We start from the raw sequence: 18,271 nt of genomic DNA, 5'->3' as shown, positions 1-18,271 counted from the left end.
CATAGAAATTTAGTCTTACTTCTTGTACGGCGTATAGTTAAGCTGCGGAATTCGCACCCACAAGAGGCAGTAATGAGCACCAACGTGGATGGCTTTAAAAGAGGATTAGACATACTGATGGTGGATAAAGCTATCAACACCTTTGTTGTTGTTGTTATGTGCCTTCAAGTCGATTCTGACTTATGGCGACCCTATGAATCAGTGACCTCCAAGAGCATCTGTCATGAACCACCCTGTTCAGATCTTGTAAGTTTAGGTCTGTGGCTTCCTTTATGCCACATTTCATGTTCCTATTGTGTGCGTCGTACAACCCCGGACTCTCCTTTCGCATCTGTGCGCATCAGCCTCTGGGCTTCCTTTCGGCTTTGACGCAGCTGCGTCATTAGTCACAGCACTACTCGTACTTGTCCTTTCTTCTTCCCCAGTAGCTCAGTGAGTGCCTTCTGACCTGCGGGTCTCATCTTCCAGCACTGTCTCGTGTTGCATTTTGGATGCTCTGTTCATAGGATTTTCGTGGTATTCAGAGGTGGTTTACCATTGCCTTCCTGTGAGTTTGGATGCATCTTAGCAGGGCCGGCTCCAGGCATGTGGGGGCCCTTGGGCATCAGCTTGCCCTGGCCCCCCAGTGTGTGTGTGTGTGCACATGTGCGCACGCCCACCGCCCCCCCACTGCCCCCCTACCTGTCTAGTCTTTACCATTACCCTTAATTAAGATGGCGGCCGCGTTTCCCTAAGGGGAATGAAGCCTCCACCGCCATCTTTGTTGGTGGCACACGTGCGTGCTACGTGCACACATCTCTGCCATCAACTAAGATGGCGGCCGCGGCTTCAGTACCTTAGGGAAGCTGCGGCCTCCATCTTCATTAAAGGCAATGCTAAAAAGCCGGCTGACAGGTAAGTGGGGGGCATGGGGGGTGCGGATCGTGGAAGGGGAGCGAAGGGCCCCTCGGGCCCCTCAGGGGCTCCTGTAGCTCCGGGGCCCTCGGGTCAGTGCCCAACCTGGCCGCTCTTTAGAACTGGCCCTGACTACACTTCCCAGGATTCTTTGAGAGAAGCCATGACTGTCCAAAGGGAAATAAAGGCCTGATGTGGATGTGGCCAGGGAAAGCTTTGGTTTACATTTGGGTGGGAGTCTACATGTGTCTGCTGTAGAATAAAAAGGTGGGGGAAAGCCTGAAAAAGAATGATTCTGTTTACAATGTTTTCCTTTTGGAAAGGAAAGGGGCTTCCCTTCTGCCCAGTGCCCACACACCCAATCTCCTCCCCTCCTACTCCCTGCCCCTTCCCTGGGTCAGTGTTGGACTACGACCTGGGAGACCAGGGTTCAAATCCCCACACAGCCATGAAGCTGACTGGGTGACCTTGGGCCAGTCACTGCCTCTTAGCCTCAGAGGAAGACAATGGTGAAATCACCTCTGAATACCGTTTACCATGAAAACCCTATTCAAAGGGTCGCAATAGGTGGGGATTGACTTGAAGGCAGTCCATTTTCATTTTCAAACATGATTGCATAGAAATAAATCCCACTGAACTCAAAAAATATGCAAATGATCAAACCCACCCTCCCTTCTCTTTCCTCCTATCCCCTCCTCTTGCCCCTTCCCTCCCCCTTCCTTTGCCCCTCACTCCCCATCCCCTTCCAATCCCCTCTTTCCCCTTCCCCCTCCTCCCCTTCCTCCTCCCCATGGTCAGTTTTACCTATCTTAAACATGATTGCATGGAAGTAAATACCATTGAACTCTATAAGCATGCAAATGATCAAACCTGCTCTCCCCTCCACCTTCCTTTGCCCCCCTCCAATACGCTTCTTCCCACTCCCCCTCCTCCTCCCCCATGGTCAGTGTTTCCTATCCTAACCAAGATTGCATAGGAGTAAATCCCATTGAAAATAAGCATGCAAATGATCAGACCTGCTTTTCCCCTTTCCTCTCCTCTCCCTCCTCCCCTGTCCACTTCAGCCCTCCCTCCCCCCCCATCAGTTTTACCTATGCTAAGCATGATTGCACGGAAGTAAATCACACTGAATTTAATAAACATGCAAATGATCAAACCTGTCCTTCTCCTCCCCTCTCCATCCTGCCTCCTCCCCTCCCAGTCCTCCCCTCTGCATTTCCTCCCCTCCCTCCTCCTCCTCCTCCCCTCCCCATCTTCTGTGGCCAGTTTCACCTATCCTACGCATGATTGCAGGGGAGTAAATCCCATTGAACTCAATAAGCATGCAAATTATCCATCCATTCTCAGCAAACTTGGACAGGATCCCATTTCTTACCTCCTGGATTAAAAAGCAGGGAAATTCATTAATAGGCAAAAAACCTTGCAGTTTAAGAACATACCTATAGCCCACAGCTATTCTATCAAACTTTTAAAAGCAGGGAAATTGGGCAGCTATAGTGAATGCACCAGGGGAGCAGGAGACCTGAACTCCTCTCTGAGATATTGTACTGCCCTACAAATTGGTCAAAATGCAAACACCATTTGGGTTGGTCTTTCACAGTCCAATCCACTTCCTGTGTAGCTTGGAAAAATTTGGTAACGTGCTTCTGAGCATATGGTGAGTGGTGGCAACACTTGCAATCAGCCCAAATAATAGAAACAAGACATGTGCTGTGCTGATCTTGTTTTAGCAGGGAGGAAGCAAGATTATTAAAACAGTTGATATAGTTCAGATGGTCACTTTGAATATGTCTGATTTCCTTTGCAATTTTAGTGACGTTTCCTATAGGAAATTATTTTCTTTTGTTTCTATTTCTGTGAATATGTGAAGTACAGAAACTCTTTGCAAAATTTATACTAAAAAAACTCCAAACGTAATTGTGGAATAATGGCACTGACTTCTGCAGAATAGTCTCCTGTGGACCTCAGGAGTGTCTCAGTTTGCACAAGATAAAACAGTGGGAGGTGAAATACATTCTAGCAAAATGCTAGGTGTGCTCTATGTTTTTAATTGACCATGCCCACCTTGCCTTAAATGAAGTGGTTTAAACATAGCAGGCTGAAAATATGCATCCTCTTTTTTCCAACAGCTAGAGTCATTGCTGAAGTAGCAACATATTGGAATCAGTCTGATTTTTCATCAAACCGCAGGTCCAAATTCCACTGTTAATGCACCCAAAATAGAAATAGAACATAACCTCCAATTTGAAACACAAAAGGCTGTCTTCACCATCATATGACATTGACCAATAAAAAGGCTTTGAAGTTAATAAAAATAAAGTTGACACAGATTTCTGGGATGAATAATGAGGAAAATAAAATTTTCTAGTGTAGATTCTCTGTAGAAACATTAATAACACAGGAAAGAAGCAAAGTAAGAAGAACACCAGCAAACATACAAAAATATAATTATCTTTGGAGATGGCAAGTGTTGCCACCACTCACCATATGCTCAGAGGCACATGTTACCAAATTCTTCCAAGCTACACAGGAAGTGAATTGGACTGGTGTTTGGAATGGTGTTTGCATTTTGCATTTTGACCAATTTGTAGGGCAGTACAATATCTCAGAGAGGTCAGGTCTCCTGCTGCCCGGTGCATTCACTATAGCTGCCCAATTTCCCTGCTTTTTAAAGTTTGATAGAATAGCTGTGGGCTATGGGTATGTTCTTAAACCGCAAGGTTTTTTGCCTGTTAGTGAATATATCTATTAAGCAGCATAGAAATAGCCTAAACAAATAAATGGCTGTAAAGGGGTCAGGAGAGAGTCCGAGCACACACATGTGGGAAGAGATGCAACTGCCGGGTGCTTTTCTCAGATCTCTTGGCCAAGAAAAGAGGCAAGCAGCCCTCTACTTCAGGCTCCTATCTAGCAAGCTGTCGAGTGCGGGGCAGAAATATCATGCACAATTGGAGGGTGGCTGCTCTGCCTCTAAGACCCTTCTGTCTCAAGTCCAGCGCCTTGGCATTGTCTGTCCGCCCTCTACCCTATTGCTCGTTTGGGAGCCCGAAGTGTCAATACGAGTCTCCTCTAGGCCACGAGAGTCCCACACTTCCTTCTCCGTATGCAATGGTACGCTTCCTCTTTGACTCCTGCTTTGAGATGCGGAGGGAGGTGACCCTACTGTTGAGCATGCTAAGGGTTAAAATGAACTGAACTAGTTGCCTAGAGAGGAAGGGAATTTGGGGGAGGAGAAGGAGGTGGGTGGAGCCCTCCAGAGCTGAAGCACCGCAGCCCTTCCTGGCTTGAGGAGGGGGCGAGAGTGGTCTTTTTGTGCTCCCAGGCGCTTCATCAGTGGCCCCTTTAGGGATCTGGTGAGTTTTCTCTCTTACTTCCCCCCATTTTTTGCATTGGGGTGAAGGGTCCCAGGGCCACGGGGGGGGGACGCAAAGGAGGCCATCCAGGACCCTCCACAACACCCACATTGGGGAAGAGATCTTCTTCCCCTCCTCCTCTCTGCAAACCCAAGAGGACCCCTTCGATTTTCGGGTGTGTGTGTTAAAGTAGATCTGCAATGCTGAGATGATCTCATGGCAGTGAATCCTCAGTTGCGCTTCAGTTAGAATTTATGCGCCCATTGATCAGACAGCGTTATTATCCAGCCTGCTGGAGCCCTTTCGGACACGCAACCCCCAAGACGCAAAGGGGAGCTTTTGAGATTGAAGCCCTACTGAAAACTGGCAGGGATATTGCAACTTCCGTTCTTGGGGAGGGTGAAAATAAAGGAGTTGATAGCTTTGAGTGGAAACCATCATCATCATCGCCACCAGTCAATCAATCATCATTGCCGCCAGTCCATCAAAATAAATAAATAAATAAAACCTATCCATACCTAAGCCATGCTCAAGGCGCCTTACAACACCAAAAATCACACAATTCATTCTAACACAAAGCTAAAAAACAAAAGACAAATGGTCAAACAAAAATCATAAATAATGAAACTATCTCAGTAGAACTTCCATACAAAAGAGCAGAATATCAGCCGTCAGAGGCAGGGAAGAAATGTTAGTTTTGGTTTTACAGTCAATGATTAAACATAAGTCTAAATATTTCCTTCAGAAATATAGATTTTTATATGAATTCGGTGGATTAATAAATTGTAAATCAGATAATGAATAAGCTAAGACTTCTTCAGCTAAAGGACAACCTCTGTTTGTGGATGTCTGGGACTGGGACTGTGCATGGAGGGGAAGGAGTTGGGAGGGAAAGATCTGCAGGATGGATGCTGCACATTCTGACCCTCAACCAGATGAAGGGCTTAAATCCACTCTCCTCACATGAAGGAACTTCCCCACAAGCTCATCTTAGATTAGTGCTGCCGTTCGCCTGCCGTTCCTTATGGGAGAAGACCCGGTTGTTAGCCAGACTTGTCCACATTTCCTCAGGGAAAATTTTCCCTGTTCTGGCAGTGTAATCATTCTCTCGCCCAACAATGTTTTGGCTTTGCAGGACTTGTAACCTCCAGTTGGGACAGACTTTGGCAGAAGAGGGAGGAGTCTCTTGGGCCTGGTTAGAGACTTCCTTGGAGCACAAATCAAAGATGAAGAAAAAAGACTCAGCTGGCCCTGAAGCAGGAAGGGGCTCTCGGATCGCCCAGGCGAGGAGCAGTGGAGGATTCTGGGAAAGAACAGTGCAAAACAGTAGTGCAGGTGGCGAAGATACCCTCGGGTCAGAAGTGCAGCGCCAGCGCTTCAGGCATTTCCACTACCAGGAGGCCGAGGGACCCCGAGGGGTTTGCAGCCGACTCCACCGTCTCTGCCATCAGTGGGTGAAGCCAAAGCGACACACGAAGAATGAGATTCTGGACCTGGTGATCCTGGAGCAGTTCTTGGCTGTCCTTCCACAGGAGATGGCGAGCTGGGTGAGGGAATGTGGAGCGGAGACCAGTTCCCAGGCGGTGGCCCTGGCCGAAGGTTTCCTGCTGAGTCGGGCAGAGGACAAGAAGCGGGCAGAGCAGCAGGTGAGAGAGCGTTACATCTGGTTAGCTCCAAGGGGCTCAGAATGTGCGGGTGCGTATCCCCAAAATTCTCAACTAATTGCCCGGCCTTTGTTTGGAAATCATCAAAGGAAAGATGTCCAAAACCCCACAGGGTTTTGCCTCTCATTTCGTTTCTAATCTTTCTCCCCATTTGATGTCTTCAGGGAAAGCGTCTGTTTGCAGGAGTGAACCCAGACCTCCATGAGGCAGACGGGACTCCATTGGGCATCAGACAGAGGCCACTGGGTAAGGATGAATGGGTTGCATCGCAATTTGGTCTCCCCCTGTCGATTTTGAAATCAATCCATCGACTCCTTTAACCTTTTTGGGGTAAGACACTTGCAGCCAAGTGCCCTAAGGAAATGGATGTACCCTCACAGAACTAAAATATAAAATGGGTATTAGCATCTGAAAAACGCTAAACAGGTAAGATTTTTTCCTAAGGCCTTTGTGTACTTAGACATGCATCTCTGAGATAGAGACATGCTGCAGGCTTCCGCATCACCTTTGTCTCTCGCAGGGGATGAAATGATGCCCGCAAGACCTCCTCAGCTATCTCTTCTTTGTGGTGGAGGGGCAGCAGTGATTGTGGAACTGGATCAGGTAGAGGAATGGATCAGTGTGTTTGGGGAGAGGCTGGGGGCAGCCTGGGTGCTTCTGTCCTTTGCACAACTCTCGGGGCCTGAATAACTTCCTCTCCTTCCCTGTGATTTTGTCAAAGCTGCCTACAAGGTAGGCCATGTATGCCAGTGATTAAGATTTCATAGAATCATAGAATAGTAGAGTTGGAAGGGGCCTATAAGGCCATCAAGTCCAACCCCTTGCTCAGTACAGGAATCCAAATAAATTTAGAGCAGCGAAACTTGTTCATTCTGAGAGCTGTTACGACAAGTGCTCTTGGGAACCTGAGTGTGTGAACTTGCCACCCACATGTCCCATGAAACACACCTCCTTGAGAGGAGGGGTATCTTTTGCTAGGGTTAAAACAATCTCTTTGCCCTGAAATGTGCCTAAATGGTGCGTAATATATAACCCAAGAAATGCAGGTCCAAACCAAAAGCTTTCTTTTATTGAGAGAAGAATAGCATTACAAAATTACTGGGTGCGTGGCAGCATTAATCATTAATATCCTAACCCATTCATAACTTTAAACTGAAGAGATCAATGGACCCTATTCCTATAAAGAGTGACAGGTAGGAGAGATTACCTATCTTAGGCCCAGTGTGGGCAGTGGGATGCAGCTGGAGTGATGTGAGAGCTCTGAACCGAAGTCAGGAAGGAATCTCTTGGTCTCCAGGTTTGCACTGAGACCCAGACTCTCTCCCTGGTTCCGTTCCTGCAGTCCTGCCTTGAGAGCGTTGTTTTAGACAGCGTAGCTATACGTGTTGGAGCTCAGATCACCATTTGCCCCCCTTCTCCTCCTCCCTAGATTCAAGCCTCGTTTTTAAAAAGACTTTTTCTGTTTACTTGGCAGGAGGGGTCTGGGCATCTGGTGATTTTGTGTGTGTGTGTGTGAGTGTGCGTGCATGTTCTTACTGACCCTGAAAAAACTCAGACTCCTTTCTAATACTTTGAACAAGGGAATTATTCTATTAGACGGGAGGAAACTCTGCCAAGGGGAAGATAACATGTATTCAATAGCTTTTAGTTAATTTTGTGTCTCAACAGCTTCCCTTGTCATTTGTACAATACCTCAGAAACACATATCCAGCCACACAAAAAGGGTGTGGGTGTGGGGTGGGAACTGTACTGTAGCAGGCTCCAGGGCCTTGCCTTATCGTAACAGAGCCACATTTCCTTCTGGGTAATCCTTTGAAAGCCACATGGCAGTGGTGGGTGCAGCCAGAGGCCAAAGTGGGCGGGGTGATGGATACAATTTTTTACCTTTGTAGAGTAAGCTAGTTTCTAGACATACAAACTTTTCTCTATACTCCATCCAGGCAACCTGGAGTTATCTCGAGTTACGCATTCCAGGATGCATTGCAGCCAGGCAAAAAAAAAAAAAACGGTTTCCCATCCGTGGTTTGAATCATGCAGGGCAATACTCAGTCATCCTTCCTTGACTAGCCTTTTGGATTTTGCTAGTAGAGAACCTTTATGTTACCTATTTAAAAAAATGTTTTCTTTTAGGGTCCGCCATCCTTTGAGGATGTGGCTGTGCATTTCACGGAGGAGGAGTGGGCTCTGCTGGATCCTGACCAGAGGGCGCTGCACAGGGAAGTCATGGAGGAGAATTTTCGGATCATCACCTCTCTCGGTAAGGCTCTGTGTTTCCTTTGTTCAGGTGTGGAGGACCTGTAGCCCTCTAGAGGTTGCTACACTACAACTCCCGCCATCTCTGACCACGCTTTCAATCCTGCCTTAGAATTTTTGTTGTTGTTGTTATGTGCCTTCAAGTCGATGAACCATCGACCTTCAATAGCATCTGTTATAAACCACCCTGTCCAGATCCTGTAAGTTCAGGTCTGTGGCTTCTTTTATGGAATCAAGCCATCTCTTGTTTGGCCTTCCTCTTTTTCTACTCCCTTCTGTTTTTCCCAGCATTATTGTCTTTTCTAGTGAATCATGTCTTCTCATGATGTGTCCAAAGTATGATAACCTCAGTTTCATCATTTTAGCTTCTAGTGATAGTTCTGGTTAATTTGTTCTAACACCCAATTATTTGTCTTTTTTACTGTCCATGGTATCCGCAAACCTCTCCTTCAACACCACATTTCAAATGAGTTGATTTTTCTCTTACCTGCTTTTTTCATTGTCCAACTTTCACATCCATACATAGAGATCGGGAATACCATGGTCTGAATGATCCTGACGTCAGTGTTCAGTGATACATATTTGCATTTGGGGACCTTTTCTAGTTCTCTCATATCTGCCCTCCCTAGTCCTAGCCTTCTTCTACTTTCTTGACTATTGTCTCCATTTTGGTTAATAACTGTGCCAAAGTATTAATAATCCTTGACAAGTTCAATGTCCTCATTGTCAACTCTAAAGTTGCATAAATCTTCTGTTGTCATTACTTTAGTCTTTTTGACCTTCAGCTGTAGTCCTGCTTTTGTGCTTTGCTCTTTAACTTTCATCAGCATTCATTTCAAAGCATTACTGGTTTCTGCTACTAGTATGGTATCATCTGCATATCTTAAATTATTGATATTTCTCCCTCCAGTTTTCACACCACCTTCATCTTGGTCCAATCCCTCTTTCCATATGATATGCTCTGCATATACATTAAACAAATAGGGTAATAAAATACACCCCTGTCTCACTCCCTTTCTGATGGGGAATCAATTGGTTTCTTTGTATTCTGTCTTTACAGTAGCCTCTTGTCCAGAATATAGGTTGCGCATCAGAAATTCCTTGGTCTGTTCCATTTTCCAACATACGTTTGCAATATGATCTCTGGTACCTCTTCCTTTTCTAAATCCAACTTGGACATCTAGCATTTCTCGCTCCATATATGTTAAGAGCCTTTGTTGTAGAAGCTTGAGCATTACTTTACTTGCATGGGATATTAAGGCAATAGTTCGATAATTACTGCATTCCCTGGGATCCCCTTTCTTTGGAATTGGGATGTATATGGAACGCTTCCAGTCTGTGGACCATTGTTTAATTTTCCATATTTCTTGACAGATTTTTGTTACAATTTGGACAGATTTAGTCTCAGTAACTTGTAGCAACTCTATTGGTATGCCATCTGTTCCTGGTGATTTGTTTCTTCCAAGTATTTTAAGAGCAGCTTTCATCTTACATTCTAAACTTTCTGGTTCTTCATCATACGGTTCCTCCATGGATGAATTTATTTATTTATTTATTAGATTTGTTAGTTGCCCATCTGGCTGGTTGTCCAGTCACTCTGAGCGACGTACAGAAAAAGCATACAAATACATTAAAACAGTAAAATCTCACCAAGAATAATAAAAACCTAACGCTCCCCAAAGGCCTGCCTAAAAAGCCAGGTCTTCAAGGCCTGGCGGAAATTCATCATAGGATGAATCTGTCACCCTGGCATCTCTTTTATAGAGTTCTTCAGTGTATTGCTTCCATCTTCCTTTTATTTCATCTCGGTCAGTCAGTGTGTTCCCCTGTTGATTGTTCAACCTCCCTATTCTGGGTTTAAATTTCCCTTTCATTTCTCTAATCTTTAGGAATAGGACTCTTGTTCTACCCTTTTTGTTGTCCTCTTCTATTTCTATACAATAACTATTCTGACCGTGTTTCTATCTCCTTTTGTTTTTGCTTTCCTTCTCTCTTTAACCATTTAAAGAGTTTCTTCTATCATCCATTGAGGTCTTTCTCTCTTTTTAGCTGGAGGCATTCTTTTTGCATTCTTCCCTGATAATGCCTCTGACTTCAATCCATAGTTCTTCTGGTTCTCTGTCAACTAAGTTTAAAGCCTCAAATCTGTTCCTTATTTGATCTCTATATTCTTCTGGGATGTTATTTAAATTGTATTTTGGCATTATGATTGCTTTGTTCTTCTTCTTTAGCTTTACTCTGATTTTCGATATTACCAGTTCATTATATGTACCACAGTCTGTTCCTGGTCTTGTTTTTGCAGAATGTCCTTTGTTCTTCCCCAGTAGCTTGGTGAGTGCCTTCTGACCTGGGGGTCTCATGTTCCAGCACTATCTTGTGTTGCACTTTGGATAGTCTGATCATAGGGTTTTCATGGTAAGAGGTATTCAGAGGTGGTTTACCATTGCCTTCCTCTGAGTGTGGATGCATCTTAGTCTGGTGTTTCAGCTTTGACCATTCCTCCGTGGGTGCCCCTGCTAGGAGTCTAGCCTCTTGTCCTAGACTCATGATGACATTGCTCTCAGCTTTTTCAACACTCTCATGCCCCCTCACCATGTTAAGGTGTGCATCCTAGAGGATTTAAACAACTTTAAACTATCTCTCTATCCATAACAGATTTAAACTATCTCCCTATCCATCCATCCATGATTTATTTATTTATTCATACATACATACATACTCCACCTTCCGGCCAAAGGCCCTCAAGGCGGCTTACAAAAAACACAAATATAAAAATACAATATAAAATACATCAATAAAATAATACAATTTACAAAATACATGTGATGATAAACTGTATGTTGACAATGGCTGCATTCAGACAAACATAACGTATGCCACTTTCCTCCCCCTTTTGTGTAAGCAAGCAAACAAGTCAATAATCTGATCTGCTTGAAACCTTTTTTGTACATTTCCTATGTTAAATATCCTCCTTTATCTTTTTTTTATATCCCGCCTTTTCATTTAACAAATACTTTACGAACTCAAACCCTCTTTCTTCTGTTCCAGTAACTGAGAGCTGCAATAAATGCAGATCCAGAGTAGAGCCATTGTTGGATCCCAGGAGTCTGATGAAACACCCCTGCCATAGCCAACTTTCTGATAGGCAACTGAGAGGGAAGAAGGGATGTGCCTTTTCCTAGAGGGAAAGGGCAGCTGTTGGCCCATTGTCTGCTCTGGCTGGCAGCATCTAAGGTCTCCTGCCTTTCAGGGGATCCTTTCACGGTCCTGTAGCTGGAGAAGTCAGGGAGTGAACTTGGGCTGATCTGCATGCAGATGACATGCTCTCCCACTGAATGACAAGGGGTGTCTCCTTTTTATTTTATCATTGTATCATGCCAAACTGTTCAGAACAGCATGTTCTTACATTTACTTGTACAACAACCCTGTGAGTTAGGCTAGACAGCAAAATGAAGTCCAGGGTTGTCAACCCTTTGGTCAATTCTGTGGCCAGTTGGTCTGGGGCACAGTCCTTTAGGGCGTTATCTAGAAATGGTACCTCTGTGTTGTGGGTAGAACACACATTTTACTTGGTCTGAGTGAGGATAATTGAAGTTGTCCATTGCTACAACATTTCCTCCTCTGGATGGCTCCCTGATTACATCTCAAGATCAAGAGCACTGTAGTCAAGGGGGCAATAGTATGTTATCAGTACAAATTCTTCTTGGAGTCTGCACCTTTGGGTTCTCAAGGTTGGTTGACCTTTCACCTGTCGTCTTTCACCTGCAGAATGAGGCCACTTCCAATATACCCTTCCTCATCTTTCTGATACAGGTTTTTAAATTAATACTTAATAACAAACATGCATACGACATAGTATGCATGTTGCTTTCCATTCCAAAGAAGTATCTTCCATATATCTTCCAACAGAGTTTTTATCAAGAGATAACCATGTCCCACTGGTTTTGCTCCATTATCTATGCTCTACTTTAGAATAAAAAAAACCTCTAGCTCTTCTGTTTTTTAACATTTGACATTGTGTGCTTTTTTTGAAGTAAGTCGCTTTGAGACGATCTTTTTTGTAGTCAGTGACAAACCAGTACTTATAATAATGATAATCATCATCATAATTTCTTGTCTTAGAGGTTTCCAAGTTTAGAATATAAACACCGATACGTGATTTGGGACTCCATTTCTACCCCAGGCTGTTAACAGTTTTCTGTCTTAGTTGCAGCATGCGAAAAGAGCTTTTGTCATAGCTCTGATGTTACTACCCATCAAAGAATCCGTACAGGGGAGAAACCATATACATGCTCTGAATGTGGAAAGAACTTCAGTCAGAAGATAAGCCTCAGGAGACATCAAGTAACCCACCCAGGAGAGAAATCATATAAATGCATGGTATGTGGAAAGTGCTTCTGCCTGAACGAAGACCTCACTTCTCATCAAAGAACTCACACGGGGGAGGAATCAAAGAATTCACGTAGCAGAAGATATCAGTGCTTGGAGTCTGGAGAAAGTTTCAGTGAGATTAAAACCTTCACTTCTCATCAAAGGATTCATACAGTGGAAAAACCGTATAAATGTTTGGAGTGTGGAAAGAGCTTCGGACAGAATATAACTCTCACCAATCATCAAAGGATTCATACAGGGGAAAAGCCATACGAATGCTTGGAGTGTGGAAAGAGCTTCATTCGGAAGATAAATCTCACTTACCATCAAAGAATTCACACAGGGGAGAAACCATACCAGTGCTTAGAGTGTGGAAAGAGCTTCATTCGGAAGATAAACCTCACTTGTCATCAAACAATTCACACAGGGGAGAAACCATATCAGTGCTTGGTGTGTGGAAAGAGCTTTAGACAGAATATAACTCTTACTAATCATCAAAGACTTCACACAGGAGAGAAACCATATCAGTGTTTGCAGTGTGGCAAGAGCTTTATTCGAAAGACTGATCTTAGTTATCATCAAAGAATACACACAGGAGAGAAACCATATCAGTGCTTGGTGTGTGGAACAAGTTTCACACAGAAGAGGCACCTAACTTCTCACCAAACAATTCACACAGGGGAGAAACCATATAAATGCTTGGAATGTGGAAAGTGTTTTCGACTGAACAGAGACCTCACTCCGCATCGAAGAATTCACACTGGGGAAAAACCATATCAATGCTTGGAGTGTGGAAAAAGTTTCAATACAAGTGCAAACCTACGTTGTCATGAAAGAGTTCACACAGGGGTAAAACCATATAAATGTTTGGAGTGTGGAAAGGGCTTCAGTGCGAAGAAAACATTAACTTCTCATCAAAGAATTCACACAGAAGAAAATCATATGAACGCTTGGAGTGTAGAAAGAGTTTCCATATGAATACAGGCCTCATTTCTCATCAAAGAATTAACACTGGGGAGGAATCTTATAATGTGCTTCACTGAGAAGATATATCTCATTTTTCATCAAAGAATTCACGCAGAGAAGAAACCACATAATGGCTTGGAGAGTGGGAAGTGCTTTCTGCACAATGACCTCACTTCTCATCACACAGGAGAAAAACCTTACCAGTGCTTGAAATATAGGAAGAACTTCAGTAGAAATATAAACCTTCATTGTCATGAGACAATTCACATTGGAGTAAAACCATATAAATATCTTCTGGGATGCCCTTTGGCCCTCATCAAACCACAGCTCTCCTTTTTGGCTCACACCCCCCATTTAAACGAAAGCCATTTTTTGTCCAATGTGGCAACTTGTGTTGTGAAAGAAAAACAAACATTAGAATTTCACTAGTTGCCTTTAAAAAATTTTTTGTTAACAGTATAGCTTAGAGGTAGAACTTAAGAGACATAACTTTGAGGTATACAGAAAATGTGCATATCAAAAGTAAACCATCAAAATAAATTTTACTGCCTCTCCTGCAATTAAAAATGTAGAGTAAACCCATTGAAATTAATGAGCCAAAGTTAGGAGTGCAATCCTAACCCTAGATATGCTGTGATGAGGGGGTTTGGAACAGGCAGATCCCTGGCTCAACTTGCTCATCCCAGCTCAGCCAAGACCTGCATAAATTAAGCCAGAATAAGTCTCCAAAAATGGGCATTCTGGAGGAATGTTGGGGGTGGGACTGAAGAGGGGGATTTGTGCTGGATCCCAACTGCATTCAGCCCAATCACACAATCTGGAAACTGGGTTGAATTTACACCAGTGTAAGTCAAACTCTATTTTACAGGCTTGTTTTCCCTCTGCCAGATTTGGGCCAGCTCAGCCAACAGTAGCCCCTCTAAGAACACAAGAAAAGACTGCCGGATCAGGCTAGTGGCCCATCTATTCCCTCATCCTGTTCTCACAGCAGCCAACCAGATGCCCATGGGAAGCCTGCAAGGAGTAACTGAGTCCAAGAGCACTTTCCATTCCTGTAGTTTCTAGCAACTGGTATTCAGAAGCATACTGCCTGCAACTATGGAGAGAGAACATAACCATCTTGGCTAGTAGCCATGGACTACTTTTGAAACCCCAGTACACTGTGTCCTGGATCACCTCTATCTATATGCCTGTTGACATGCCCAAACATTTCTTAACAGTAGTGAGGCAGGACTTACCTTTTTGCAGAAGCCACGCTGGTTCTGCTTCAGCAAGGCTTTTTCTTCCATATGCTTGGTTCTTTTATCTTTGACAATACTTTCCACCAGTTTTCCCAGGGCAGACATTAAGCTAACTGGCCTGTCATTTCCGGCATCTCTGGTTAGGATCTGGCATACTTTAAGCCAGCTTCACTTAAGGCAGCATCCACAAAGTCTGCCAGCCTCCACCTGCCTGTCTCCTTAGTTGTTGTTGTTGTTATTATTATTAACTTTCATTACCCACCCTTCACCAGATAATCCAAGGGCAGGTTACAACAGTTTAAAATTTAATATTAAAAGCAGTTACAACAAATTATTGCAGATGCCAGCAGAATAAAAAAGCATTAGCAAAAACGGCTTGTGAATAAGTACAAGTTCCTTCGCCTGGAACCTCCACTCAAGAGTAGATTATCTGGGATACTGGATTTCTTTGCATACGCATTCTTGCCACCTTATTCATGGTTCTGCAACAGAACTACCCTATACTAATTATGCTTTCTACTTATAATTCATATTTTTCTCCAAAGGAATGCTTTCATCAGACATTACATGCACAGATCTAATATGCGTGTTTTTAAATTGCTTTTTGAAAATGTGTCTTTAAATTTGTATATTTGTTTTTAATGTTTTAATTGTTGTAAACCGCCCAGAGAGCTTCGGCTATGGGGCGGTATACAAATGCAATAATAAATAAATGACATTCCCAGGACTGAGCTAGTCCTGAAAACTCCCATCTCAGGTGTCAAAGGCCAGGGCAAAGAGGTCTTTACAACCAGTCTAGTGGCTGGTCCTCGTTGTGAGCCTCCTCCGTGGTCTCTTGCCTTGTTTTTGAGGAACTCAGAAGCGAGAAGGATGGGGACGAAACCAGATTGGGCTCTGCCTGCCATTGGCTCTGGCGCCATCTGCTGTTGGCCTCCCTGCCTGCGGCCCTACCACTCTCAATGGGCATCATCAGCCTCCCTGCTATATAAATATAGAATAGTGTGCTGTATAAATTCAGTAATAATAATACCCAGAATTAAACCAAATACATTATAACTATATACAGATACATCAGTAGCTGAAAACTTACATAATGGGCACATAACAAGCAGAAACGTAGATGAACAGACCCACCCATCTCTCTCTCTCTCTCTCTCTCTCTTCACTGAACACAACAGGACTTCTGAGTAAATATGAGTAGGGTTGTGCAATGATGGGGAAGTATCACCTGATCAATATCTACTGAAGGCACAAGAGCTGTGATGGGGGGAGGGGGTTGGCAAATAAGAAGCAAATAAAGAGACTCGTGAGTCCTGGGGACCATGCACCACAAGCCAGAATCTGTTCTCAACAGGGGAGGGGACTGCTAGGGACACACCATCATCCCACAGAAATGAGTGCTTGTTTTTCTCCAGAGCAAAAGCGCTCTCTCCCACAGGACGGGAGGACCGGCTAGGAACGCAGGTTGACACTGGAGGGGGGAAGTTGCTAATGGGTGCAAGAAGCGCAAAGCTGCTCTGCCTGTGCTCAGGAACATGCTGCTACTGTTGTGGACAGGCAAATTGCTCCCGTCCAAAAGGGCTGGCCTCGCACGCCTTCCCGCTGCTCAAAGCATCCATGAGTGCCGCTGCAGAGGGGGGCGGCTGGTGAGTGGCGGCATTTATTTATTTATTTATTTATTACATTTGTATACCGCCCCATAGCCGAAGCTCTAGGGGGTTTACAACAATTAAAAAATTAAAAACAAATATACAAATGTAAAAACATTAAAAAAAACATTAAAAAAAAATTTAAAAACACGCTAAAATGCCTGGGAGAAGGTGGCAGCGTTGAGATCCTGGGGCCTCGTCCGGTGCCCAAACTGGTTCACCATTGCTGTTGCCGGCCATACCATTAGAAAGAGAATCCCTCACAGTAGATCCTCCTGAGTTTCTCACCAGGGGCAAGAAGGAGGGAAGCTGTTCCCCCCCCCCCGCTGTTGTTGGACTCCAACTCCCATTGGCTTGTTGTGTCGGTCGCAGGCTGGCTGGAGGTCTCCAGGGTTACGTGAACATTCCATCTGCTAGCCGGTGGTGGCAGTTGTGACGCGGCAGTTGATCCATTGCGTTGCTTGCTTGAGGTTGAGGTTCTTCCCTCTCTGTTATAAACTGCTGTGTTTCTTGTGGAAGCGTGGAATGGAGGGAGGGAAAGACAGACAAAAAAGATCAATGCTGTGCAGCGCAATTGAAGTAATATGCTTGGCTCCCTAAAGGGCCCCCAGTAAGACCATTAATTCTGGGGTCCAAATTTATCAAGCTGCTGCACCACAGTAGGTAATGCACAAGGAAGGGAGCAGCCTCTTTTCGTAACTCTTTGGTTCCCTCTCCTATTCCCCTCCGCTTTTCCACTTTCAGTTGGGAACCTGAAGTGTCACTGAGTCCAAGGACGCCTAAGGGGCTCCAGGGAACTGACCCCAATGGAGGACCCTCTAGGGGCCGCAGCTCACTGGCAGAGCGTTTGTGTTGCATGCAGAAGCTCTCAAGTTCAGTGGCTGGCATCTCCAGGTACAGCAGGGAAAGAACCCTTGCCTGAAACCTTGGGGACCACCTGCCAGTCAGTGTAGACAATACAAAGCTGATGGACCCATGGTCTGACTTAGGATAAGACAGCTTCCTATGCTCTTCTACAGCTGGTGTAGCACAGTGGGGAGGAGAGCCTGGCTGGGATTCCAGAGTCTGTGAGTTCAAATCCCCGCTCTTGTCTCCTGGGTGTCAAGGGCCTGCTAAAGATCACCCCCACAGGGAGTGGCTCAGGGGTTACGTGCCTGCCACCTGTGCAGCCGTGGGCAAGCTGCAGAGTCCCAAGGAGCCCAGTTGCCCTCCATCTGGCAGTTGCGGACAAGGAAGGGGCTGGCTTGTGCAGCTGTGGCAAGCTGAGCAGGCCATCGCCAGCTGGGGAGGACTAGCCTCAGAGGGAGGCAATGGTAAACCCCCTCCGAATACTGCTTACCATGAAATCTCTATTAACAGGGTTGCCATGAGTCGGGATCAACTTGAAGGCAGCCCATTTCCATTTCTTATGTTCTTAGGTGCTGCATTTCCTTTCCTTCTGATCTCCCTATGGGGCGGTATATAAATACAATAAAATAAATAAATAAATAAATAAATTTAAAGTATTTCTATCCCGCCCTTCTACCCTATAATAGGGCACTGAGGGCGGCTTACAATAAAATCGAGCACGTACATAACAAAATTGTACACAATAAGAATCACAAAAACATTAAAATACATAAAATGCAATTAAAATACATAAAATAATACATGTATACATATACACACACAGATGCATATATAGGGAGTGGTACTGAAGGGACTACTGAGGTAAAAATTAGCAAAGAAGGCATAAAATCAGTCTCAGGCTCTACCTCCAGCCCCTCCCAAAGGCTCTCCGGAACAAGATTGTTCTCAGAAGTCTCCGGAAAACCATCAGGGAGGGAGCAGAGCAGGCTTCTTGGGGTAGGGTATTCCAGAGCTTGGGGGCCACAGCTGAA

At 44.6% G+C, this 18,271-nt stretch overlaps 1 protein-coding gene across 2 annotated transcripts; it reads left to right on the top strand.

Moving 5' to 3' along the window:
• The first annotated feature begins 4,131 nt into the window (after positions 1 to 4,131).
• LOC133381547 (zinc finger protein 883-like) lies at positions 4,132 to 15,622 on the top strand. Of its 2 annotated transcripts, XM_061620786.1 has the most exons (6): positions 4,132 to 4,247; positions 5,383 to 5,893; positions 6,076 to 6,157; positions 6,432 to 6,514; positions 8,042 to 8,168; positions 12,372 to 15,622. In XM_061620786.1, exons 2-6 carry the CDS (start codon positions 5,474 to 5,476, stop codon positions 13,511 to 13,513), a joined length of 1,854 nt encoding a protein of 617 aa, XP_061476770.1. In that variant the 5' UTR covers positions 4,132 to 4,247; positions 5,383 to 5,473; the 3' UTR covers positions 13,514 to 15,622. The 2 variants fall into 2 exon arrangements, with proteins under 2 accessions (XP_061476770.1, XP_061476771.1); XM_061620787.1 differs by lacking the exons at positions 6,076 to 6,157; positions 6,432 to 6,514.
• The last annotated feature ends 2,649 nt before the right edge of the window (positions 15,623 to 18,271 follow it).

The sequence above is a fragment of the Rhineura floridana genome, chromosome 3 (genome assembly GCF_030035675.1).
Source record: "Rhineura floridana isolate rRhiFlo1 chromosome 3, rRhiFlo1.hap2, whole genome shotgun sequence".
NCBI classification, from domain to species: domain Eukaryota; kingdom Metazoa; phylum Chordata; class Lepidosauria; order Squamata; family Rhineuridae; genus Rhineura; species Rhineura floridana.
The sequence above is the reverse complement of the archived record's forward strand: the minus strand, read 5'-3'. Positions and strand labels throughout refer to the sequence as shown.

What these genes read in the sequence shown, in the direction of transcription:
- LOC133381547 (XM_061620786.1), top strand. Translation starts at nt 5,474, where the DNA reads ATGAAGAAAAAAGACTCAGCTGGCCCTGAAGCAGGAAGGGGCTCTCGG. An exon ending in TGATTGTGGAACTGGATCAG is followed by an intron (nt 6,515 to 8,041) that starts GTAGAGGAATGG and finishes GTTTTCTTTTAG; the next exon opens with GGTCCGCCATCCTTTGAGGA. An exon ending in TCGGATCATCACCTCTCTCG is followed by an intron (nt 8,169 to 12,371) that starts GTAAGGCTCTGT and finishes TTTCTGTCTTAG; the next exon opens with TTGCAGCATGCGAAAAGAGC.